This window comes from Microcaecilia unicolor, chromosome 1 (genome assembly GCF_901765095.1).
Source record: "Microcaecilia unicolor chromosome 1, aMicUni1.1, whole genome shotgun sequence".
Lineage (NCBI taxonomy): Eukaryota > Metazoa > Chordata > Amphibia > Gymnophiona > Siphonopidae > Microcaecilia > Microcaecilia unicolor.
Window position 1 is genome coordinate 690,322,479 of NC_044031.1, and position 27,946 is coordinate 690,350,424.

Sequence of the window (27,946 nt, forward strand, 5' to 3'; positions counted from 1 at the left end):
ACCACTGGGGACGATCATGTAGTAGAAAATAATTTTCTACAGTGGGGAAATTGCGCATGCCAACTTTGGAACTACCGCTGGGCTCCCGCGCTACCCTGGCGGTAGGACTGATTTGGCGCATGCTACCCACACAGTAGCCCCACCGTGCCTTTGTAAAAGGGTCCCTTAGTTAGGAAGACCAGCTTACCATTTTTTTTGTCAAAGGAGGGAGCTGAAACTGTAAATATTTTGGAGGCTTTCAAAACCTGCTTCTTTTTTTTTTTTTAAAGGATCCTTGGAAAGCACTTGCTGTAATGTCTGTCATGACTATGGACTCAAGAGCTAGTCTTGCATGGCAAAGAGAGAAGTCTAGAGAAGTGAAGCCCTTACCCAAACCAGAAAGGAAAAGCTGTTAGCTTTTTAAGTCATCATGAGCCATAGAAGTCTACTGCTTGTCACTGTGATTAACCATCATACTCCTCTCTATTCCAATGGCAATATGAATGGAAATGCTGTTTGAATTGGTTATTTTCTGATCATGTCTTGCTCATTCTGGCGCTGATGCAGAAAGCAACCATGGGCTTAGCCATGGGGATTATAGAGGCTTGAACGCTGGTTGTAAGCATCGAGCAGTGCAGAGAGGACTTGTAGCTGTGTCTTCTGTGTGAGTTAACACCCGCACACAAGTTGCATTAAAATGTATTCTTTTGAGCTGTTTTAGGAATTCCATGCCATGCAGTGAGTATGCCACTCATTTTTGACACAATTTGTTTGCTAGATGGTTTTGTGGAGAGGATTTCTTGTGAATCTTTCAAATTTTGATCTGCTGGTTTTGTCTTGTTTTTGCAAGTGGAAGGAAGCCCCTGCAAGTTTTAAAGTCAGAAGGAAAGTAACAAACAAACATGTTAACTGTTAGTGCAACCACAATGGCAGAAAATCACTTAGGGCTCCTTTTACTAAGGTACGTTAATGGATTTAGCACGCACAAAATGCTAGGAACTGCATAGGATCAAAATGGGCTGCTTGGCATTTAGCGAGTGCTTAGTCGTTAGTGTGCAATTCATTAGTACTCCTTAGTAAAAGGCGCCTTTAGATAAGTAACTACTCTGGACTCATTTTGCTAGAAGTTTGACTGCAGCTAAGGTGTCCCTATATGTTAGTGCTGTCCAAAGAAGGAAAGATGACATAATTTCCTTTTGAGTACTTTTCTTTATAAAAAAGGAATGTGTGGTATTCCTTTTGCCACTAAGTATTTATTTGTGATTCTATTATTGAAATAGTCTTATAATCCCCCCCACCCCCCCAAAAAAAAAAAACCTCAACAAAACTGAAGAAGTAGACTCAACATGGCTGTGTTTCAGCTAATGTGCCTGCACCAGGAGTCCAATGCACTATATATCTGTAGATCCAGTATACCGTGTATAAGCAAAAATAGGTCCTTAAAATGGCAAACTAGGGTCCTTGATTGCTGACACCGCCGATAATGAATGAGAAGACACCTAGTTGTGCTATTTCAGCCTTGTTGGTAACATTTCAATGTGCAGAACAGAAGATTCTTTTTAGGAAAGTAAGCTTTTAAAACAACCATTTACCTTTTTGTACTTGGGTTATTATGATACCTCCGGGTATGGCCAAACCTACTCAGTTGAGAAGAAATCCTCCACCACTAGTGCAGGCATTTAGAGTGTGTGTACTTTCACCTGGAGGAAATGAAGGGCAGGGGTTAAGTCAGAAGAAGGGGAAAATTCACTGTCTTTTTTTTTTTTTTTTTTTTTTTTTCCAAAGGAAAAACTGCAAGGGGGATTTATAGTTGAAAATTAGCTAGCAGGTCTAAGAGTGCAGTGCATCCATAAGCCTACGAAAAACATGGATATTTTAAGAATTGCCCCCTTTCCCCAGGATTCTGTATATGGTGATTAAAGTTGCATGCACAAATTTTGTTTTGACAGTGCGGCCAATTTTGGAGGAGTGGCCTAGTGGTTAGGGTGGTGGACTTTGGTCCTGGGGAACTGAGGAACTGAGTTCAATTCCCTCTTCAGCCACAGGCAGCTCCTTGTGACTCTGGGCAAGTCACTTAACCCTCCATTGCCCCATGTAAGCCGCATTGAGCCTGCCATGAGTGGGAAAAGTGCGGGGTACAAATGTAACAAAAAAAAAAAAGCTTAACAAGCCAGTCTGTGCTGATAATTGGCCAATAACGAGCAGTTATCAGCGTTAATTCGAATTTACGTATGCAACTTTCTAAGTATGTATTCTGTAAAGTGGTGCACGTAAATTCTAAAGGATTTCAAAAGTAGGTGTGTCTTTGGGAGGATCATGGGCGTTTCTAGAAATTACACGCATCGTTATAGAATACGCCCGATCCACGCCAAAGTTAGGCATGGGCATTTACACCAGGTGTTAGTTGGCATAAATGGTTGAGCCTAAACTTAGTTGTGGGTCCAGGCGCTATACATATTCTATGAACCGTGCCTAACCTTAGGTGTGGTTTATAGAATGGCACCAAGCGCATTTTTTTTCTGCACCAATTTTTTCAGTGCCATATATAGAATTTGGTTATTTGTGTGTATGGGGGGAAAATACAGTGCACCAGCCCCGCAGTTTTGACCAGAATACTGAGAGGCATGACTTCAAGTTCTGTGCTGCAACGAAGTCTCCTTTCTTGTGATTTATTTATAGTACCAGTTCTACATGTGGAAATACTGTGAAAGTTCTTTAGGACTTTTACCATTTATTCATGTTTCAAGAAATAAATGACCGTCTTTGACTACTTGTCCTTAATCTGTTCTACTAATGTGTGTTTTTTGTCCTTTTTTCACGACAATGCTTGCACTAAAAAGGAAGTAAACGTAAAAAGCATAAACATTTTAAGAAACCTTTTAAAGGTTATGTCAGTAAAAAAGGTGGGTAAATGTTTGTAATTGTGTTGCTTGTATCTGTAATGTTCTTTGTTACCTGATGAAATTCATTTTCAAAATGTTTGTAATTGATTTTCTGATACTTCAAGAACCTTCAAAATATTTATTAATCCTTGAGTAAAAGGTGCAGAATTAAAGTACATTTGAGAAAGTTAAGCTTAGCTTGATGAAGGATATTGGTAGGGAAGAAGGATTAAAAAGATCTTCTATAATAATCAGTTTCTTCTGCTTTTTTGGTCTTAATTCATAAATCATCTATATTTTGTGCTTTAATTCATTTTCTTGGTTTTCATATTTGGATTAAGATCTACTTTTTGCATTCTGATCCATATCCGTCATTTTAAAGAGCATTGTTTGAGTGTTGGCTGATGCCCGCATGATTTCCTGCAAATGAACTTGTAGAAAATCATTTACAAGCATATGAAGATTTAAATAAAAAGATCAACTTGAAAAAGTAGGTTTATATCAATTTTGTCTTTAAAAAAGTATGAATTTTGTAAAGTTTCTTTAAATAATACTTTTCACTGCTGCTGCTGCTGCTTTGGAAAAGTGATGGTGGAGGTATTATTCTGTGTGTTTCTCAACTCATGGTTAGTACTTTTAAAATTTGATTATTCATGGAAGAAGTTCCAAGTAGAATTGGAATCTTCATAGAATGTGCATATCTGGGCATATAACAGGGTTAAAATTTGCTTTATGACATGGACTGAAAACTTGGGGGGTAGGAGGGGGGAGAGAATTTCATCAAGCAGTGTTAGGGCCTTAACATGCATTAAGGGAAATGCTAAGAAGCCCATATGTATAAAATGGGCTTCTTAGCATTTAGTGCGTATTAATTCCCTTAACGCGAATTAAGAGCCTGACAACTGCACAAAGTTCCTAACACTGCTTGAATTCTCCCCCTTGGTATTGTCACTGTGAAGAAAGGTACTCAAAGCTACATGTTGCTTTGTGTATGAGGTAACTATATGTAAACCTATGGACCTCGTGTAGAGGGTTCCAGGTATATCAACACTATTGTTCACCCTTAAGTAGCTTACTTATAGGATGATAAAGCTTTGGATAGCCATGATGGGACCGTGTTTTTTAATTTATTGTCTTACTAGTAAAAAAGCCCCGTTTCTGATGCAAATGAAACGGGGGCTAGCAAGGTTTTCTTCTGTGTGCATGTGGGAGTGTGTGTGTCCCTGCCCTTTGCCCTCTCTCCCTTCCCCTCTGCTCTCTGTCCCCTCCCCCCTGGGAGTCGAGTCCTTCAGTGTTAAGTTTCCTGCTGTGCTTTGTTTGTGTTACAGAGATAGTGAGGGCTTCTGCCCTCTCTCCCCTCCCCCCTCTGAGTCCTTCACTGTTACAGAGAGAGCGATTTGCTGTGTTTTCCTTCACTGTTTGTGTTACAGAGAGAACGAGGGAGGGGCAGACACTCATGGGGAAACCGGATATCTCTCCCCCATTCACACTTCCGGCTGGAGGCTTCATTTAGAACGTTGGTGGTGCCTTTTATATATAGAGATAAGGTCTTTGGAGTGATTGTGTTTCTTTCCTTTTATCAATACAGTTCTTTTCACTTCTCTGTATTTAGTAATTTATAAAGCACTTGAGCTTTCCCCCTAAACCTACCTCTCCTCTCCCCCTTTCTCTATTTTGGTGGATGGCACTCTCATTCTCCCTGTCTCATCAGCTCGTAACCTTGGGGTCATCTTTGATTCCTCTCTCTCCTTCTCTGCCCACATTCAAACCTGTCGTTTCGCTATAACATCCACAAAATCCATCCCTTCATCTCTGAGCACTCTACCAGAACCCTTATCCACACTCTTATCACCTCTCGTCTTGATTATTGTAACTTACTTCTCACCGGCCTCCCTCTTAACCAACTCTCTCTCCTCTTCAATCAATGCAAAACTCTGCTGTGCGACTGATTTTCCGCCAAAGTTGCTATGCCCACATTAGTCCTCTCCTTAAGTCAATTCACTGGCTCCCTATCCGTTTCCGTATTCAATTCAGACTTCTCCTATTGACCTATAAGTGCATTCACTCTGCCGCTCCCCAGTACCTCTCCACTCTTGTCTCCCCCTACGTCCCCTCTCGAGTACTACATTCTGTAGATAAATCTCTCTTATCTGTCCCTTTCTCCTCTACTGCTAATTCAAGACTCCGTTCCTTTTATGTCGCTGCACCTCACGGCTGGAATAGATGTCCTGAGTCTATACGTCTAGCCCCGTCTTTGGCCGTTTTCAAGTCCAAACTCAAAACCCACCTCTTTACCACTGCATTTTGACTCCTAACTCACTTGCCCTGTCCTTTATCCTCACCTCTTTATTCCTTACCCTTAATTGTTCTGTCTGTTTACCTGTCTTTATCCTTTATCCTCACCTCTTTTCCCTACCCTTAATTGTTCTGTCTGTTTACCTGTCTTATCTAGATTGTAAGCTCTTTGAGCAGGGACTGTCTTTTGTGTATGGTGTACAGCGCTGCGTATGCCTTGTAGCGCTATAGAAATAAGTAGTAGTAGCTGCTTGACAGAAGAAGGCGGTATAGTAAAATCTTAATGAATGACTGTACTAAATTGAGTAAAGTCCTGTTTAGCACCAAAGTTTGTAACAATTATTCTAATTAGTGCTCTAAGACTTAAGTACTATAAAAGTCAATTACAAGAAAATTAACAACTTATGTGAATGTGTCTAGCCAGCCATTTTATGTATTCATATGGGAGATGGGTTTTATTTGATGCAAGCATTTAAAAATAATTTTTTGTCAGATTAGTAGCTCTTGAAAGCAAATAGACAGGGGGTCCTTTTACTAAGGTGCACTGAAAAATGGCTTGTGCTAGTGTAGGTGCGTTTTGGACTCGCGCAGATCCATTTTTTTAGCACACGCGCCTGTTAAAAAGGCCGCTTTTTTTGGGCCGAAAATGGACAAGCTGAGTGTGCACTACGTGCTAAGAAGCCCATTATGTATCTATGGGCTTCTTAGAATTTAGTGTGCACTGAGCTTTAATAAAAGGGCCCCTTAATGTTTGGATATTTTGTATGGGGGCTTAACCTGTGTTTTTTATTGAGCGTATTTAATATTTAAGTACATAAGTAATGCCATACTGGGAAAAGACCAAGGGTCCATCGAGCCCAGCATCCTGTCCACGACAGCGGCCAATCCAGGCCAAGGGCACCTGGCAAGCTTCCCAAACGTATAAACATTCTATACATGTTGTTCCTGGAATTTTGGATTTTTCCAAGTCCGTTTAGTAGCGGTTTATGGACTTGTCCTTTAGGAAACCGTCCAACCCCTTTTTAAACTCTGCTAAGCTAACCGCCTTCACCACTTTCTCCGGCAACGAATTCCAGAGTTTAATTACACGTTGGGTGAAGAAAAACTTTCTCCAATTTGTTTTAAATTTACTACACTGTAGTTTCATCGCATGCCCCCTAGTCCTAGTATTTTTGGAAAGCGTGAACAGAAGCTTTACATCCACCTGTTCCACTCCACTCATTATTTTATATACCTCTATCATGTCTCCCCTCAGCCGTCTCTTCTCCAAGCTGTATAGCCCTAGCCTCCTTAGTCTTTCTTCATAGGGAAGTCGTCCCATCCCCGCTATCATTTTAGTCGCCCTTCGCTGCACCGTTTCCAATTCTACTATATCTTTCTTGAGATGCGGCGACCAGAATTGAACACAATGCTCAAGGTGCGGTCGCACCATGGAGCGATACAACGGCATTATAACATCCTCACACCTGTTTTCCATACCTTTCCTAATAATACCCAACATTCTATTCGCTTTCTTAGCCGCAGCAGCACACTGAACAGAAGGTTTCAGTGTGTTATCGACGACGACACCCAGATCCCTTTCTTGGTCCGTAACTCCTATCGTGGAACCTTGCGTGATGTAGCTATAATTCGGGTTCTTTTTTCCCACATGCATCACCTTGCACTTGCTCACATTAAACATCTGCCATTTAGCCGCCCAGTCTCCCAGTCTCGTAAGGTCCTCTTGTAATTTTTCACAATCCTGTCGTGATTTAACGACTTTGAATAACTTTGTGTCATCAGCAAATTTAATTACCTCGCTAGTTACTCCCATCTCTAAATCATTTATAAATATATTAAAAAGCAGCGGTCCTAGCACGGACCCCTGAGGAACCCCACTAACTACCCTTCTCCATTGTGAATACTGCCCATTTAACCCCACTCTCTGTTTCCTATCCTTCAACCAGTTTTTAATCCACAATAGGACATTTCCTCCTATCCCATGACCCTCCAATTTCCTCTGTAGCCTTTCATGAGGTACCTTGTCAAACGCCTTTTGAAAATCCAGATACACAATATCAACCGACTCCCCTTTGTCCACATGTTTGTTCACTCCTTCAAAGAATTGAAGTAAATTGGTCAGGCAAGATTTCCCCACACAAAAGCCATGCTGACTTGGTCTCAGTAATCCATGTCCTCGGATGTGCTCTGTAATTTTGTTTTTAATAATAGCCTCTACCATTTTCCCCGGCACCGACGTCAGACTCACCGGTCTATAATTTCCCGGATCTCCCCTGGAGCCTTTTTAAAAAATGGGCGTTACATTGGCCACCCTCCAATCTTCCGGTACCACGCTCGATTTTAAGGATAAGTTGCATATCACTAGCAGTAGCTCCGCAAGCTCGTTTTTCAGTTCTATCAGTACTCTAGGATGAATACCATCCGGCCCAGGAGATTTGCTACTCTTCAGTTTGCCGAACTGCCCCATTACGTTCTCCAGGTTTACCGTGAAGTCAGTAAGTTTCTCCGACTCGTCCGCTTGAAATACCATTTCCGACACCGGTAACCCACCCAAATCTTCCTCGGTGAAGACCGAAGCAAAGAATTCATTCAGTCTCTCCGCTACGTCTTTGTCTTCCTTGATCGCCCCTTTTACCCCTCGGTCATCCAGCGGCCCAACCGATTCTTTTGCTGGCTTCCTGCTTTTAATATATCGAAAAAATTTTTTACTATGTTTTTTTTGCCTCTAATGCTATCTTTTTTTCATACTCCCTCTTGGCCTTCTTAATCTGCGCCTTGCATTTGCTTTGACACTCCTTATGCTGTTTCTTGTTATTTTCAGACGGTTCCTTCTTCCATTTTCTGAAGGCGTTTCTTTTAGCCCTAATAGCTTCCTTCACCTCACTTTTCAACCAGGCCGGGTATCTTTTGGACTTCTGTCTTTCTTTTCTAATTTGCGGAATATGTATGGCCTGGGCCTCCAGGATGGTATTTTTGAACAGCGTCCACGCCTGTTGTACAGTTTTTACTCTCTCAGTTGCCCCCCTAAGTTTTTTTTTTACCGTTCTTCTAATTTTATCATAGTCTCCTTTTTTAAAGTTAAACGCTAACGTATTTGACTTTCTGTGTACAGTTACTTCAAGGTCGATGTCAAAACTGATCATATTATGGTCACTGTTATCAAGCGTCCCCAGTACCATAACATCCCTCACCAGATCATGCGCTCCACTAAGGACCAAGTCTAGAATTTTTCCTTCTCTCGTCGGCTCCTGCACCAGTTGCTCCTTAAAGCTGTCCTTGATTTCATCAAGGAATTGTATCTCTGTAGCGTGTCCCGATGTTACATTTACCCAGTCTATATTTGGATAATTGAAGTCACCCATTATTATCACATTGCCCATTTTGTTCGCGTCTCTGATTTCTTTTATCATTTCTGTGTCTACCTGCTCATCCTGGCGAGGCGGACGGTAGTACACTCCTATCACCATTTTTTTCCCTTTTATACATGGAATTTCAACCCACAGTGATTCAAAGGTGTGATTTGTGTCCTGCTGAATTTGTAATCTATCTGAGTTAAGGCTCTCGTTAATATACAATGCTACCCCTCCACCAGTCCGGTCCAGCCTATCATTACGATTTGAGAGTTTATAAGGTGTGGAAGGGGTAATGCAAGAGTATAACTGGCGATTTGTGAATTAGTTGTATTTGTTTATCTGCCTAGATTCCCTGAAAGTGGTTCTAGTGCAGGATACAAATAAAATGAAACTTCTTAAGTCAGAGTTTGAAGTATATGACCAACACAATTGACAAGAAGGCAGTTTTTAGCCTTTGTCTCGTGTACTTGCTGTAGGAGCGACCTTTTTGAAATTTGCTTATCAATTTTGCATAGTATATGGTTTAAGAAAAAAAAAAATATATATACAGTGCACTCCATTTAAGTGCACGTCAGATAAGCGCATGCTCTGTTTAACTGCATGCTGTACTTCGGTCCCGTTTTTGGCACCATCAATTTCTATGGGGACAAATGCGCACCACTGATAAGTGCAAGATTCACTTATATGCATGGTTTAAGACTGCTCCTCTGCAGGAAAGACTCCGCATAAGTGCACGCACGGAATATGGAAGCCAATTGGCATGTGACAAAGGGGCGGTAAATTTGAAATCTCGTTGGCTAACTGCCACAGGCAGAATAAGCAAAAGAATGTTGTTAGAGTGTACACTGGAGTTGTGGTCGCGCAACTGTAAGATTTTAACACTGGCTGAACGAATAGAAGTTCTTAAAAAATTAGAAAACAAACAGTCAAGCATCTATTGCTAAAGAATATGGTGTCAATCCCAGTCAAATTTCACTTATCTTGAATCAGAAAGATCAGCTTCTGGAAGACTGGCAAAACAATACAAATCCACACAGGAAACTAAAACGGGCGGGAAAAGCTGAGGATGTAGAAGATGCTCTTCTTCGGTGGTTTTCCCAAGTCAGGAGCATATAGTTTCCTGTCAATGGTCCACTGCTTATGGAGAAAGCTAATCAGCTAGCTGAAAGTCTTGGACTAACTGAATTCAAAGCCACTGTTGGATGGTTGGAAAGGTGGAAGGAGAGGAACAACATAAAATTCAAGAAACAGCATGGTGAAAAACAAGACGCTGATGACTTTGGTGCTGAAAATTGGGTTGTTTCAGTTCTTCCTACCATTTTGAACGAGTTTGCACCTTGTGACATTTTCAGTGCTGACGAAACCGGTCTCTACTGGCGAGCGATTCCTGATGGAATACTTGCATTAAAAAAAGCCGAAACTACAGGAAGTTTAATGTTGAAGGACCGACTGATGATCCTCCTTTGATGCAGTATGGATGGGAGTGACAAGTTGGAACCACTCGTCATTGGAAAGAGCAAACAGCCCTGTTGCTTCAAGAATGTTAAGTGACTTCCTGTGTCATACGAGGCTAACGCAAATTCATGGGTGACTGGGGAAATTTGGAAGCAGTGGCTAAAGAAGTTAGACACTAGAATGTGGGCACAAAGGCGTCAAATTTTGTTGCTTCGTGATAATTGTGCTGCACTCAGTGATGATGTCAGGCTGTCTAACATCAAGGTGGTTTTCCTGCCACCAAACACTATCTCTCTGATCCAACCTATGGATCAGGGCATGATAGCCAATTTCAAACAACATTATCGGGCTCTTGTGCTACTTCATCTGATGAGCATTATGGATGACCAGACTGGGAAGGATAAACGTGCTGTTGAACTGGCTCGTAATCTATCACTGTTGGATTCCCTACATATGCAGAAAGAAGCCTGGAATCATGTTATACAGGCAACCATTGTGAACTGCTACAAGCCGGCAAGCTTTGTTAAGGATGTGGAGAGGGATGAAACGGATGCAGCTGTTGCAAACGTGTCAGATGAACAGGCTATTGACATCCCAGCCGGTGTTACTGAAGAGGAGTTTCATCACTATGTAGCTGTTCATTATGATCTACAAACAGCTGACAACAGCACTGATGTCGAGATATGTGCCTACACACAGGCAAAGGCTGATGATGAACAGATGATGAAATGAGCAGCGAGGCACATGCTGACGAAATTCAACAACCTCCTGTCACTTTTGCAAGAGCACTGGAGAGTCTCAACACTGTGCGGGCCTATCTCGAGGTCACTGGATGTCAGTGCTATGACACTTTTTGCCATCTGGCAGACGTAGTCAATGGAATTCACAGACACAAGCGTGTACAGAGGACTATGACTGATTACTTCAAGTAAGCCTAGCGTCAGTTAACGGAGACTGTATAACGTCAGTTAACGGAGACTGTTGTATACTGTACGTATAATAAACAGTACTGTACATATGTTTATCAGATGTCAAGCTTCTTTGGGTCACAACGGTTAAGTGCACGCTCCAGTTTGCATGTATTTCTTTGATCCCAGACCCTTGCACTTAAGCGGATTGCATTGTATATATTTATGATTCTCTACAATTAATTTTTTCTGTTAGACAAAACGGTGATAAGTAGAAATTGATATTTCTTTTTGTGGAAGCTCACTGCTACCTCATTGATGTGCACTGATGTATTTCTTTTCCTTATTGTGTATAAAGCAATTGGAAATAGAGGGCTCCTACCGTGTACTTCCTGTGTACCAAAATGCACTACCGCCCTTTGGTAGTTCAGGCATCTGCACATACTTCCCTGGTGCAGATGCCTGTATCTTTTTTTTTTTTTTTAGCACTGGGGCATGTTTGGGGACAGAGAGTAGGTGTGCGCAGTGCTAATTGGTTAGTTCAGCTACATCATCGCCTGCCAAATGATTAATGCATGGTTAGTGCATGAGCCCCTTCTGTCTTCTAAATAGGTGTTGGTAAGGGCTCATGCACTTATGGCCATGTGCTAATTTGGAAACTATCACCTGACCATTAATGGGAAAAATGGAAATGCAGTCATTTTACAGCTGTGCTAAAAGTGGCTTCAGCATGTGGGAATCGTAGCGCATGGCCCCATAGTGATATGAACAGTAACTTGGGTATGCTTACATTCGTTTTTGTCATAGTAAATACAGCTTTTTGAATCCAGCATGATACATTTCCTGTTTTTTTTCCCCACTAGCGTTTTCTTCAGTAGTTAATGTATATCTTTTGTGATTTTAAAGACTAAGGGGATAATATTCAGCCTTCGGTGGTCAGCGGTTTTAATTTAATTAATTTATTTTTAAATACTGATAGCTGTCGGCAGAATTAACCTCAGATATTCAGTACCAGGGCCATATCTAGGCACCAGCACTGAATATGTGAAATTAATTTAAGGGGGGCTGGCTGCCTAGCCAATATTCAGCCAGGGTCCATAAAAGACAGTTATATGGGCCCCAGCTGAACAACGGCCGTGACCTGCATAAAATAAAAATAACCAGTTCCCTTTGATTTCCCCCGTCCTGCCACCCTCCCTGATGAGTTTCATAGCCAACTTCCAACCTGCCCCTGGCAAAACAAGAACCCCACCCCCTGCAGGTCTATAACTCCTCCCATCCCCAACCCCCATCTCAGGATAGGCAAGCACTGGGCCTACCTGAATCACTGGAGGTCCAATGGGGCAATGGGGGTAGGAGTGAACCCCACGTGTTCCTACCCCTAGCAGCTGCCTTAACAAAATGGCTGCTGTGACCTCTACAGACAGTCTTGCAGTGCTTTTGTATTATCTGGATTGAGTTTAATCCTTTGTGAGCAATGCTTAAGCAATCTGTAATGCTATCAATCTTGGTGTTCAATGTGGAAATGGTTGAAGGATATGAATGATCTATAACAAATAATTGTATATCTACATATGTTTAATCAGCGTTCTATTCTAGGTATATACTCAACAATTGGTTGCAATCTGTATATCATACACTATCTTCAACAACCGTTGTTCTTAGTTATCAATCTTCATTAAATGTTTAATTCAAATTATCATCATGCCATCTATATTTTAAAAATTTCCACACAAATCAACACACACACCTCACTCTTACTCCCATTCGCACTGAACAGAATAACTTCACATATATTGAAAATTCTAAAAATCAAGTACAAGTCACATTTTCATGTTCCTCAAGTCATCTCCAATAAATGCAATTCAGTACTCATCTTAAAGCAAGAGTCCATTTTTCCAAAAGAGTTAATAATTCAATTTTCAAGTTGTCATTCACATTTCTTCTCATAAGTCAGAAATCATATCTGTTCTTATACACCAAGTGATCCTCAGTGTGTGATAACTCTAACATAATCTTCATACTCCATAACTGCCATAAAATTCTTCCAAAGTCATTTTCAAAAATTACTCTTCTTGAGACAACAGGCTATAACCCAAGGAGTAATCCATTTCCAATCGATAATTCTCATTCATCTGTTGTTTGTCACTCTCATAAATCGGAGCTATAATGACTCGAGGATCACATGATAATCTCGCCATTTCAATTAGTAAAAACTAACTTGATACTGGTTTCTTCTGTTGCAGCGATATATCCATCTCAACATCGGGACCCAAATGCTGCGAATGGGATTGAGTGAGGTGTGGATTTGTGTGAAAAATTTTAGAATATGGATGGCATGATGATAATTTGAATTAAACATTTAATAAAGATTGATAATTAAGAACAACGGTTGTTGAAGATAGTGTATAGTGTACATATGTTTAATGAGGTAACTTCAAGAGATTGAATCACAGTAAGTAATGGTGCCAAAACATGTTAATATGGAGGCCAATTTTGATCCTTGAGGGACCCCACAGGTACTTAAGTATGATGGGGAGTGGTTATCATTCCTTGCTGAGTAGGATGAAAACCAGGAAAGTTCTGTCCCTGTCATGCCTATTTCTTGAAGTCTGGTGAGTCAGGCACAGGCAGCTCCTTGTGACTCTGGGCAAGTCACTTAACCCTCCATTGCCCCTTGTAAGCCGCATTGAGCCTGCCATGAGTGGGAAAGTGCGGGGTACAAATGTAAAAAAAATAAAATAAAATAGTATAATCAACAAGTTAAAAGCTGAAGAATGCACTGTCTTATCCTAATCTAATTTACACAGTATAAATGTAGTAACTCCTGAAAGTATAGATTCAGTAGAGTGAACCTTATGGAATCCTGTTTGCCAAGGATGTGCGGAATTGGTGTCATTCTAGAATTTTGTAAGCTGATCAGCAATAAAGCTCCAATTTTGACAAGAAAGGTAGATTGGCAGTTGGTTTTCTTGCTTTCAGTCTGGGACTTATATATGCTGTTTTCCAATCCTTTGGCACACACCAATTTCTAGGGATGACATGACTATACTATAGATATAGGAGAGAAAAAAAAGTGAGTCAAACTTCCTAATCAAAATAGAGGGAATATTGTCCACTGTAAGACTATGGTTAAATGGGGGTACATTTGGGGTTTGCAGAAATACAAGATATGATCGGCTACCTCTAAATGTCCATGTATCCAGCTTCCTCCCCTCCTCGCTCCCTCCCCCCTTTTTTGATTGATGTTATGTTGCTTTAATGTGGCGGGGGGGGGGGGGGAGGTAAAAATGTATACATTGTGAGGCTTTTGAAGTCTTTTTATCTTCAAAGCTACATATTGGAGCTGTTAATATTCTTGAGGGGTATGAATGCTTTACAGTGGGAGTGGTTTTGCTTCATAGTAATTACTGGCAATGTATTTCATATCTGTGTTCTACTGCTTTAATACAGTACGTTGTTGAAATACAAAATATAGAAGGAATAGAGTTATGACGGGCTGTAGAAGTATTAAGGTTTCTTAGGAATTTTTGAACATCTACTGTTGGGCTGTTGAATTTAGTGAGGAGACTAGTAAATGATGGTTGTTATAACAATCAGATGATACTGGAATGCAAAAAATGATAGATCTGGTGAAGGCTGTAGGTTTGAAGAAGTAGAGGAAGCTGATTAAAAAAAAATAGTTGCAATGCATGTATCCTTCCCTTAAAATGAGAGCCTAAGGCAGCAGCTGTTTGTGCCATGCTGCTTGATGTGAGACTGAAGTAAGAGATCTGACAGTCCTGAAAATCTTAGCTGAGTTTAGGGCTGTTGTAATCAGGTTTGAATAATAACTTCTCCTAGTTATGTGAAGTGTATGTTTTATAAGTGGGGTGAATTCCAGCCCATATTGAAAAAAAATGAGGCACCTATATCTAGCATATTTAGGACTCCTTTTACAAAGCCGCACTAGTGATTCCGGCATGGCAGATGCGATGAAGCCCCTAGGAATTGAATGAGTTTTATCACATTTGCCACAGTGGAGTTGCTAATGTGGCTTTGTAAAAGGAAAAAAAAGATTTAAGGGCTCCTATCTGATAACCTAAATGACGGCTCACAAAATGGTGATGGGGGTGGGGAGGAGGTCTAGTTAAGGGGGCTACATTTTCAAAGTGTAGGATCCTAAGTTTGGCTAAAACAAGGATTCTAAATTTAGATGCTCAGATTTTTGTTTTTAAATTGTAGCTATTTCCAGCCCTATGCAGTACAAGCATAAAGAATTATGTCATTTACGCAAAAATCAGGAAGAGGGACAAATTCAACAAAACATACGAATTCTCCATAAGTTAACCAAAGGTTCACACTGAGGACAGCAGAAATCGCAGGCAAGGACTGCACTTGTGTATAGATCACATTACTCCAAAGCAGTCATTTCCTAGAACTTCCCCATATAACCGCCTCCTTAATCTAATCTTATACCATAAAGTTTTTAAGTGCAGTGAACCAAGGAAAACGCTTTCTGGAAATCTGTGATTAATTTTAAAGAGGAATTATAAAAAAAAAATAGACCTACCAAATCCCAGTACGTGATCTTTGTCCCAAAAAAGGCTTCCTTGAGGCCTAAGTAGATTAAAATGGATCTAGGTAACTGAGAACTCTTTTGCCAAATGAAAATTCAAGTAAACTTGTCAGTCAAATTTCTGCCCATCTCAAGAGTAAAAGATGCTATCAGCATCCCTTTTAATCAAAATATTCTCCTAAGAGAATCTTAGACTTAAACCCTTTGGATATCAAACTCCAAAGATATCCAAAGGGTTCGAGTCCAAGATTCTACTTAAACTGTCTAACAAAATACAACCTGCAAGCATCCATTCATTTGGTAAGAAGTCGTGAGCCTCCAAAATTACTTGTGAGACTTCTTCAATAAGGAAAATAACTAAATCCTTTAATTTCTTTATATCTAGAGATTATTTAGATGTTCTAATCTCGTCTAAAGAACAGTATCATCTTTTAGAAATAGCTACTGCTATACTGCTAAGACTTTTTTATCCAGAGTATCAAAGCTACCTAATGCAGTGTCTTGCTGGTCCAACTTGGTCAATGATGCCAAACTTGCCCAGAGGATCAATTATAGGTTTTACACAGCAGTGGCGTAGCCAGACAGACAATTTTGGGTGGGCCTGAACCCAAAGTGGGTGGGCACAAAATTTTCTTTCAACCCCCCCTCCCCCAGCATTTCCAAACTCAAAAGATAAATACTTTAGCTGATGAAGATCCCCAAGCTCTGTCACCTGAAAACTTCCACCAAAGATGGCCAGAATTCACTTTTACCAAGCTTGGTCTGAATCAGCAACTCCTTGAGCCACCGATAGCAGCACCCCATGCATGCTTAGTTGTCAGTGGCTCAAGGATGCTGCCCCCATCTGCCAAGCTCAGCAGAAGGGAGTTCTGGCCACCTTCAGTGGAGGTCCTCAGCTAGCAGGGCTTGGGGATCTCCACCAGCTACAGCAAGGGTCAGGGCTGTTGTTAGCCATGCTGGGGACCAGGGTAGAAAATAAAGAAGCCCTCTCCTCTTTAATCTCCCCATCTGCCATTACAGTCTCACACTGACAGACCATCACCAAATACAGAACAAGGGATTACAAATTAGAAATAAAAAATATGTAGACAAAAATTGAACTGAGAACCTCAACATTTACTGCAATACTGGAGAAATAAAAACAAAAATGCATTTACTTTTCTACTGAACACAATAAAAAGACATCCGCTATGAACATTTCCCAAAGCTAACATATTCCATTTAAAACGTTCAAAATAAAATTATTTTTCTACCTTTTGTTGTCTGGACATTTTATTTTTCTATCATGTTGGTTTCAGTTTCTCCTTCCCACTTTCCCGTCGTCTTCTGCTAATTCTTCAAGCAACTGTTGTCCATTTGTCTTTTCTCTCCTCTCGTTCCATTTCCTCACTACTGCTTCTGAAATATTGATCTTTCCATTTTAGCTCTTTCCTTTCTGTTTTTTTGTTATTTTTTGCCTCTGCCCACTCAAATTTAACCCTCTTCCTAAACGTTTTCCTTCTTTTTACTTTTCAGATATCTATCAAATTTCCATCTCCTTTCACCCACTAGCTCACCCATATCCAAACTCACTCCTTCCCAGCCTTCAGTTCCCTTCCATCTTCAATCTACGCACCATTACCATATTTCTACCACCTGTAATCACTATCCTCTCATTCATTTCATTACCATCTCCCCTCTCTCTTTATCCTCTCTTCACTCTTATAGCCTGACATCTCCCTTTTACCCCCTCCCCCCACCAGCATATATCTGTCCCCCTCCCTCCATTGTCCTGCATTTCTCTCTCTTACCCATTGTCCAGCATATCTCCCTTCTGCCCCTGGATCCAATATCTCCCTCTTCCCCCTCTTGTGCAGCATCTCTCCTTCCCTTTGCTCCACCTCTATGTCCAACATCTCTCCCATATTGTCCACTATTTCTTTCTCTCTCTCTCTCTCTCCCTGCCTTGAGCCCCTGGTCTAACATCTTTTTCTCTCCCCTCCAGCCATGTTCAATATTTCCCCCTCTCATCTCTCACTCCCTTCCCTCCACTGTCATGTCCAACACTTTTTTTCCTCTATCGTCCTTTGCCACTCCTCTGCAGCCTTTCCCTTCCTCTCCCCACCACACCCATATCAAACAATTCTCTCTTTTCCTCCTGCATCTCTCCGTCCCCCATGACAAACAATTATTTCTCCTCCCCACCTAGCATTAGCCTTCTCTCTCACTCACTCACTCACTCACTCACTCCACCCCACCCCCTCTCACGGGGCAGGCCCAGGGCAAGGACATTGTAGTGTGGCGGCCTTGAGGAATCGCTGCAAGCTTTCATGCCCTTCCCTGCCTCTCTCTCCACCCCTGCGTCCCACCGCGGCTGCAATGGAAATTCTTGTCCTCCCCACCGGCGCTGCCTCAGTCCCTGCATGCTACCCAGTACCTTTGGTCTCTGCATTCTTTTCTTCGATCGTCGCCGGCAGCGCTGCCATTCACACATGCAGCTCCGTTCCCCTCTGCCACGTCCATCTGGCCCTACGTAAACAGGAAGTGCATCAGAGAGGGCCGGATGGACGCGGCAGAGGGGAACGGAGCTGCATGTGTGAATGGCAGCGCTGCCGGCGACGACTGAAGAAAAGAGTGCAGGGACCGAAGGTACTGGGTAGCATGCAGGGACCGAGGCAGCGCCGGTGGGGAGGACAAGAATTTCCATTGCGGCCGGAGAAAAGGTAGCGAGCGACATGTGAGGGATGTGGGGTGGGCGGGTGGGCCTGGGCCCATCCAGGCCCACCCGTGGCTATGCCCCTGTTACACAGCTATGTAACAGAGCTTTTCGAAATACCTTCCCCTCTAGGTAAGCAAATCCACTAAAGAAACATACTTGGTCCCCTGCTGCTAAACATGTTCATCAAATGCTGGAGTTTTTATAGGGTGTAGTCATGTTTTGCTTGCCCTGCAGAGCTTCCATGCTGCTTGCTGTTAACTTTTCTGACATCAAGAAAACAGGACTGTAGCTCTAAAGTGTTCACTTGTTTGCCAAACCTCATTTTTGGCATCACTTCTTGGAGGACCCTCTGGAAATGCTACTTGCTACCTGGTAAGGGCTGCCAGTAATATTGCTAACCCACTGAGAACTTCCCTTTAGGGTTAGGACACACTCTTCAGTCGGAAGCAGCATACTTCTGACTCTCATGCTTTTCCAGGAACCACCTTACTGTTGCCCTGTGTTGCCAATCCAAGTGTCCATGGAACTTGTAGCAGGTGCCAGAGATAATACAGGTCAGAGAATGTCAGTGTGTGTTTAACCCTCCTGAATTTCTCAGGTGTTCGAATTAAAAAAAAATCTGTCTCTACTAAAGTGCATTAAGATGTGAGGTTAATGTAGTTTGACTCAGGATTTTCTGTGCATTAACTGCAAAGATAACATGACACTTTTTTTTTTACTTCAAAAATGGTTTTTGCAGGTTGTGTGCTAATGTGATTAGTGTGTGGCACCTATCTGGAGTTAACAAGGGAGCACTTACCACCTATTTTGGATGTGTGGAGTGCTACCAATTTAACTCTTCATTAGCCAGTTAGCATGTGTTAAGTGTAACGTATTAGCTCGCTAAACTGTTTGTGCCCATTTGCCACCATGCCCACTCCCAAAAATATTTTTGAAAATTCATTAGTGTGTGGAAACAGGACAAATAGTGCAAAATGTTTTTGTGCAGTAACCTGTTTTCGTGCGCTGACTGTGTGAAGAACACCCTTTACTAAGAGGGCCCCTAAGTTACTTAGATTGATTTTGATGCAGACCAGTTTTGGTTCCGTCCTACTTACTATATACCTTTTTTTTATTTCCATTTCTTCTCAAGAAGGTAAAATACAATATCAAGGACTTGGCTAGCCAGGCAAAATGTAGCTCTTTCCAGATCCGTGCAGCACTACTTTAGCACTTCTAACAGATATCATTTAGAAACACTTCAGAGCATTCATTGCTCCAAGTTTGAAATGTTGAAAAGATGCTTATATACACAGTATATCTATACATACCAAAATGTTTAAACTGCCTTCTTAGTTGGAAGTTTTCTGTCAAGCTTAATTCTGTGTATCTTTGAAAAATATCATTGCATGTTAATTATATACATTATATGTCACAAAACAGGATATAGCACTGTTTTTAAGTAAGTCTGAATTTGCTGAGATTTCATTGAAAAAGTAGTATAGTGATTCTGAAAGATTCAAAATAGATCAACACAAAAAGTATTTAAAGCATCTCTCTTATTCTTCTTGCTATATTTTTCAGACAAACCAAAAGAAGAGAAGAAAGATTCATTCATAGAAAAGCTAGCGACTCAAGTTATAAAAAATTTGCAAGTCAAAATCACAAATATTCATATTCGCTATGAAGATGATGTAAGTAACTTCTATAATGAATTTGATCAAATAACTTTTGTAGAATACATTACAGGTAATGGTAGTGTGGAATTCAGAATACATCTATAAAATCCAATAAAAAATAATTATGAATGAGACCTGATCTAGAGATTGATTTTCAAGCACGCAAGATGCTTAGCAGAACCAGTGCAAAGTTCAGTTAGAGGTTTTGAGCTTCAATACTTAATGCAGTCTACTTAATATTATGTTTCATGCTTGCTAAATTATTTTTGTTATTAGCTAACTTGCTCTCTGCTGCTTTCTCATGGAACTTACGGCTCTTATTTAATAGTGTATCCTTTTCATATAATCATTATGTATCCTTCAACCTTGCATTATTATAGATTTTTCTAGTCTGGTTGATCTGTCACTTTAGTCAGTAACTTTTTTTCCTTTTTTTCTTACTATTTATTCAACTCATTTAATTCTATTATCATAGTGTCCTTTGGATCTTAATCTCTTATTATCCAATTCTGACTAGTCCATGGAATTTCTTTTAGTTAGGCTCCCTTTCTTATTTCTCCTATCATGCTTGGTGAGGAATACTCATCTAGGCACTTTTATTGGCTGTTCTACTTATTCTTATTCCAATTTTATATCAATTTTCACAATTCAGCCTATTACAAAAAGAGCCATGAGTTAAAAGCGCTTCAATGTGAATGTCATTTAATTAAGATCTCACCCTCTTAAACTGCATCTGATTCTTATTTATCTATACCAGTAGCTTACATTAACTCTGGTAAACAAATCTAAAGTAATATGTGGATTGTAGATGAACAATTTGTCTTTTCCTTGATTACTGAAATGTGTAAACATTCTAGGGATGATCCCATTATTAATGACTTATGCCGTTCTGGTTATATATTTTATCTTACTAGAGTCGAGAAAAGAGTTGGTTGCTTAGTAATTCTTTTAAAATCCTTCAAGTTTACACTTGTCTCTGAGTTAATTTCTCCACAATTAGAAATTGTTGCTTGTGATATTAAGAATGATTCTTTGTCTAAGAATATTTGGTTTTGGTGCCCTCTGGGTAATTGGAATGATGCAGAAAATTATATTATGGAATTCATTTCTAATACTTTGTTCACTCAGATAATGTGTTGTTTACTAGGTGATATAAATCCACATCTAGACTCATTGAATGATTCCCACACCAAGAGTTTCACAGAATTCCTTGATCATTGGCAATTCTCAGTTTGCCGATCTTCGCAGTCTGTTGGTCGGTCCTCCTCTACAGTTTCCGGTTCTCCCGGGGTTATTGGTTCAGGGACCTGTTCTTCATCCAGACCCCGATCGATTTTTGTCATATGGCTTGGCTATTGAGCGGGTGAGGTTGACTAAAAGAGGTTACTCGGCAGGAGTGATTTCCACCATACTTTAGTCTCGACGTCGTTCTACTTCTCTAAATTATTTCAGAACTTGGAGAGTTTTTGAGGAGTGGTGTGAAGGGCGATGGTTCTTCTCCATTTCACGCGTGTGTATCACAGATTCTAGATTTTCTGCAGCGGGGACTCGTCAAGGGTTTAGCCCTGTCCTCGCTTAAGGTCCAGGTTGCGGCTTTATATTGCTTCAGGGGTCAGGTTCAAGGTAACTCCCTAACCTCACATCCGGATGTTCTGCTTTTTTTGTTGGGGGGGGGGGGGGTGCAGTTCTCGTTCGGCCTCCCGTGCGGAGTATTTTTGCTTTGTGGGACCTCAGTTTGGTCCTTTCAGCCTTGTCTCATCCTCCCTTTGAGCCTATCTCATCCTGCACTTTGAAGGATTTGACTCTCAAGGTGGTTTTTCTGGTGGCTATTGCTTGAGCTAGGAGAGTTTCGGAGTTGCGGGCCCTTTCTTGTCGGTTGCCATTCTTGGAGTTTGCGAAGGATCAGGTGGTTTTGTGACCGGTTCCGTCCTTCCTTACCAAGGTCTTGTCACGTTTTCATGTTTCACAGTCTGCGATCTTGCCAGTCCTGGGATCTTGCTCAGGTTCGGAAGAGCAGCGCTGTCTCAAGTGTCTAGATGTTAGAAGGATGCTTAATTCTATTTGAGGCTTACAGATGAGTTTTGGCAGACAGATCGTTTGTTTGTCCTTATTGGGGAAGCCCAGAAGGGGCTGGCAACTTCTAAGCCCACCATTTCTCGTTGGCTCAAAGAGATGATTACTTCCACTTATCTTTTTGGCAGATAAGCCAGCTCCTGCAGGAGTTAAGGCTCACTCTACCAGAGGCCAGGCTGCCTCTTGGGTCGAGCGATGTTTGGTCCCTCCGCTTGAGATATGCAGAGTGGCGACTTGGTCCTTGTTGCATTTTTTTCCAAGCATTACCAGTTGGATGTGCAGGGTTGGCAGGATACAGCGTTTGGGGCACAGGTGCTACTGGGATCCCGCCCATGATTTCACTGCTCTGTTACTTCTCATCAGTCAATCACTGGGCTGGTCCGGAGGGATGCTAAGGAAGGAGAAATTAGGCCTTACCTGCTAACTTGCTTTCCTTTAGTCTCTCCGGACCGGCCCAGATCCCTCCCAATCAGCAGCTTGTTTCTATAGTTGGATTTTTTTTTTTTTTGTTACATTTGTACCCTGCGCTTTCCCACTCATGGCAGGCTCAATGCGGCTTACATGGGGCAATGGAGGGTTAAGTGACTTTCCCAGAGTCACAAGGAGCTGCCTGTGCCTGAAGTGGGAATCGAACTCAGTTCCTCAGTTTCCCAGGACCAAAGTCCACCACCCTAACCACTAGGCCACTCCTCTACTTGTTGATCCTTTTGAGGAGGGCTGCGTTGTCGGTTTGTTTTACTGTAAAAAACAACAACAACAACAACACATAACTGTTCCTTTGTTTTGTTTGGTGCCTGGGGGAGAGTGCAGCACCTTCTACATGCTACACAGGCCTTTGATTAGCCTGATGTCTTGCTGCTCAGGTTCCTGGGTGCACAGTGTGTAGAATGTAGATTCTGTTCTGCTGCTTTGGTACTGTATACTGGAGTCTTCTACCTGGCAAGGGCTCTTATTGGCTATCTCTGATGAGTCAGAAGTCTGTCTCCACCTGCTGGAAGGCATGCACAATCCATTAGTCAATCTCTGGGCTGGTCCGGAGGGACTAAAGGAAAGTAAATTATCAGGTAAGGCCTGATGTCTTCTCCTTCCCTAAAGACAAAGGCAAAATAATTTTCACGCCCATTCTTAAGAACCCCAAGTCTAGCATGAGTGAAATATCCAGTTAGACTGGTGGCCTCCATGCCACGGTTAGTAAAGGAAGGTGTGGTGTCGTTAGTAAAGGTGATGGAAGGTGTGATGTCTAGTCAACTCATAGAATACCTTCTGACTTATAATATCTTACATAGTTCTCAATAAGGGTTTAGACCTGCATATAGTACAGAGACAGTTCTTACTACCTTGATAACCAATTTCAAGATGGGGCAAGACAATTTTGATTTTACAATTTGATATGCCCGGCACTTTTGACACGGTTGACCATATTTTACTGAGTCTGATGGATCAGTTTGGCATTTGTGGTGAAGTCCTGCAGTGGTTCAATGGTTTCTTAAAGTCATCTGGTAACATATTTTTCATCCTGGCTCTGTGTGTGGGGATGCCCCAGGGTTCCCCCCCTTTTCCCCATTCTGTTTAATATAATGATGGTCCCACTTGGTAGATTATTGGAATCAAATGGCTTTAATACTTTTTATTTATTCTGATGATGCCACTATTTACATACCATTTAAAGAACACTTAGATGAAATCTTACCTATAATTGTCCAGTTTGGATCTGATGGAATCTTGGGTTGCCAATTTTAAATTAAAACTGAATAAGGATAAAACCAAGTTCCTAATCCTAACCAATTCTTCCCACCCAATGACTAATAACTTCACTATTGATATAGTGTCCTACCCTTTTTCTGCTACCATGAAGATTTTGGTAATAACTATCGACCAATAACAATCATTTGAACCTCAGGTTTCTGTGGTGATTTCTAATGTCTAATTCTCTGTGGAGATTGAAAAGACTTAAACCTTTTTCTTCTAACTGGCTTTTTCACTCTTTAGTTTGATCTTTAGTGCTATCCAGATTAGATTACTGTAATGTTGTTTACTCAGGTTTAAAAGTCTCTCATCAAAAAAACTACAAATAGCTCAGAATACGGCAGCTCATCTCGTATGTAAAACCTTTCGATTCACCAAATCAGCTCCTCTCTTAATCAAACTGCTTTGGCTTCCAATAAATGCAGGAGTTACCTTTAAACTTTGTGTACTTTTTTTTTTTAATTTGGTCTTTTACCCGACTACATGCAATACTTGTTAGTTTCTTGATGTCGATTCAATCTTCTTCGTTTTCTGTGTTGTAAAAGTCTTCTTTACAGATCTATTCATGATGCACGCGTCACATAACAAGCTGCTAGGAAATGAAATTCCCTACCAAAGTCACTCAGATATGGTACTGACTACTTGGAATGTTGTAAATTGTTGAAAGCATTCTTATTTATTGAATTCCTCGTCACTGGATTGGTCACTGTTGGAAACAGGATGCTGGGCTTGATGGACCTTCAGTCTGTCCCAGTATGGCAATACTTAAGTACTTATTTTTTTTTCAGAATGAGTCATCTTACTGCTTGGATGTTTTTACCTATTGTTTTGTATTTTCATTATAGTTCTTTTATTGTAATTTGTTTTAAAAGTTTGATGTAAGCCACATTGAACCTGAACTTGTTTGGGATAATTGAGGGTACAAATGCCATAAATTGATAGCACCCTGAAGAACAAGATCTTCACGTAAGCATAACTCGATACCATGGTTCACAGAGAAAATGAAAAAGCTGAAAACACAATCCAGAAAACTCGAACGAGCATGAGAAAAAACAAAAGATAAATACACACTCAACACTTGGAAACAAACACAAAGAAAGTACAAATACGCTATAAAACAAACCAAAAGATCCTACTAAAAAAATAAAATAGGGACAGATTACAAAGACACACAGAAATTATACCAACTCGTGAACAAACTCCTGAACACCAACCTGGTTACCACATCGAATACAGACTTCCCATCTGCAGACAAATTGGCTAAGTATTTCAATGAAAAAATTGTAAATCTACGCAACACACTACCCCAGAACAACACTGACATTGAAAACTTCCTTGATGAATTGGACCCAACCACTGGAGAATACCTGGCAGATTGAACATGGATAAATTTTGCCCTCCTTGACGTCGACACAGTTGCACAGGCGATCAGCAGGTTTTCCAACACCCACTGCAAACTAGATACCTGCCCCAACTACCTAATGAAATCCGCACCTAATCGCTTCATAGCAGACCTCACATTACACCTACACCACATGCTGCAGCAAGGTCTCTTCACAAAGGAAAATGGCAATATTCTACTCACTCCGATATCAAAAGACACCAAGAAAAAAACAAATGAAATCACTATCGTCCAGTAGCATCCGTCCCGTTATCAGCCAAACTGATGGAAAGCATGGTAGCCAAACAACTCATAAAATGTATAAACAAATTTTCAACACTACACGAATTACAATCTGGCTTTCACCCCCTCCACAGCACAGAAATAGTACTAATCACCCTTCTAGCTAAATTCAAGCAGGAAATAGCAATAGGCAAAAATATTCTCCTCCTCCAGTTTGACATGTGCAGTGCATTCGACATGGTAAACCACAATACACTAATAAGACTACTAGATAAGTTCGGCATTGGAGGAAACATACTTAGCTGGATCAAGGGTTTCCTAACCACAAGAACATATCAAGTAAAATCAAACTCAAACATATCATCACCGTGGAAAGCAGACTGTGGAGTACCACAAGGATCACCGCTATCACCAATCCTCTTCAACCTAATGATAACCCCACTAGCCAAGTCCTTATCCAACCAAGACCTTAACCCCTTCATCTATGCAGACGATGTCACAATATACATTCCTTACCAATCCAACCTGACAGAAATCGCCAATGAAATCGAGACCAGCTTGAACATCATGGATTCTTGGGCAAATGCATTTCAACTAAAACTCAGCAAAGATAAAACATACTGTCTTATCCTTCATCCCAACAGATTGTGGGCAATCCCACAATTATCAACACCCCAGATCACACCCTCCCTATCATCCCAACACAGTGCAGGCAATCCCACAATTATCAACACCCCAGATCACGCCCTCCCTATCTCAGACAGCCTGAAAATCCTCGGTGTTACAATAGACCATAACCTAACACTAGAGAACCAAGTGTCATCCACAACAAAGAAAATGTTCCACTCAATGTGAAATAATTCTTCCCGAGGGAAACATTTTGCAACCTGATCCAGTCAGTGGTACTAAGCCACCTAGACTACTGCAATGGAATCTATGTGGGATGCAAAGAACAAACATTAAAGAAACTTCAGACTGCCCAAAACACGGCAGCTAGGCTCATTTTCGGAAAAACGCGATTTGAAAGCGCAAAACCCCTCTGTGGAAAAACTACATTGGCTCCCAATCAAAGAATGCATTGCTTTCAAAATCTGCAATCTGGTTCAGAAAATTACCTATGGCGAAGCTCTGGGATACATGACTGACTTGATCGATCTACCAACTAGAAACACATCCGAATCAACATGAACATACCTAAATCTGCATTACCCAAGCTGCAAAGGACTCAAATACAAATCAACCTACGCATCCAGTTTCTCCTACATAAGCACACAACTGTGGAATGCATTACCAAAAGCCTTGAAAACTACGTACGACCACCTAAATTTCCAGAAAAAGCTAAAAGCTAATCTGTTTAAAAAAGCTTACCCTACCGATCCAACATAAATGCCTGATCTCTGCAACACAACAAAACCAAAGTACGTAATGAACATAACACAATTCTCCTGAAGTACGATTCCCAAATGTGGCTGTAGCACATGAACTTTAACTTACCACAATATCACTTTGTATTTGTTTACACTGCAGTTGGCAGACGCTGCTCCGACACTATGTAAGCCACATTGAACTTACAAATAGATGGGAGAATGTGGGGTACAAATGTAACAAATAAATAAATGTGAATTCTGCCACACTTTGTTCTTGTACATATCAACCAGCAATGTTGGTTGATATCCTATCCGCCGCTGTCAATCATAATCTACTCCTTGCCGCACTATCCTCATTTGGATTCCAGGGCTCTGTCCTCTCCTGGTTCTCCTCTTATCTCTCCCACCGTACCTTCAGAGAACATTCTCATGGATCTTCCTCTACCCCCATCCCGCTCTCTGTTGGTGTTCCTCAGGGATCTGTCCTTGGACCCCTTCTTTTCTCAATCTACACCTCTTCCCTGGGCTCGCTGATCTCATCTCATGGTTTCCAATATCATATTTATGCTGACAACACTCAGCTTTATCTCTCCACACCTGACATCACTGCAGAAACCCAGGCCAAATTATCGGCCTGCTTATCCAACATTGCTGCCTGGATGTCCAACCGCCACCTGAAACTGAACATGGCAAGACCAAACTCATTGTCTTTCCACCCAAACCCACTTCTCCTCTTCCTCCATTCTCTATTTCAGTCGATAACACCCTCATCCTCCCCGTCTCATCTGCCCGCAACCTCGGAGTCATCTTCGACTCCTCCCTCTCCTTCTCTGTGCATATCCAGCAGACAGCCAAGACCTGTCGCTTCTTTCTCTATAACATCAGCAAAATTCACCCTTTCCTCTCTGAGCACACCACCCGTACTCTCATCCACTCTCTCATTACCTCTCGCCTTGACTACTGCAACCTACTCCTCACTGGCCTCCCACTTAACCATCTATCCCCCCCTTCAATCCGTTCAGAACTCTGCGACAAGTCTTATCTTCCGCCTAGACCGATATGCTCATATCACCCCTCTCTTCAAGTCACTTCACTGGCTTCCGATCAGGTACCGCATACAATTCAAGCTTCTCTTATTAACCTACAAATGCACTCAATCTGCAGCCCCTCATTACCTCTCTACCCTCATCTCCCCTTACGCTTCTACCCCGTAACCTCCGCTCATAGGACAAATCCCTCCTCTCAGTACCCTTCTCCACCACCGCCAACTCCAGGCTCCGCCCTTTCTGCCTCGCCTCACCCTATGCTTGGAATAAACTCCCTGAGCCCATACGCCAAGCCCCCTCCCTG

The 27,946-nt window shown here is 41.4% G+C and overlaps 1 protein-coding gene across 1 annotated transcript in view; it reads left to right on the forward strand.

Moving 5' to 3' along the window:
• VPS13C (vacuolar protein sorting 13 homolog C) overlaps positions 1 to 27,946 on the forward strand; it is a 992,635-nt gene that overhangs the window by 66,319 nt on the left and 898,370 nt on the right. Inside the window, exon 6 of the mRNA XM_030188422.1 lies at positions 19,692 to 19,801. Coding sequence (XP_030044282.1) covers positions 19,692 to 19,801 — 110 coding nt within the window. The remainder of the gene's footprint in view (positions 1 to 19,691; positions 19,802 to 27,946) is intronic.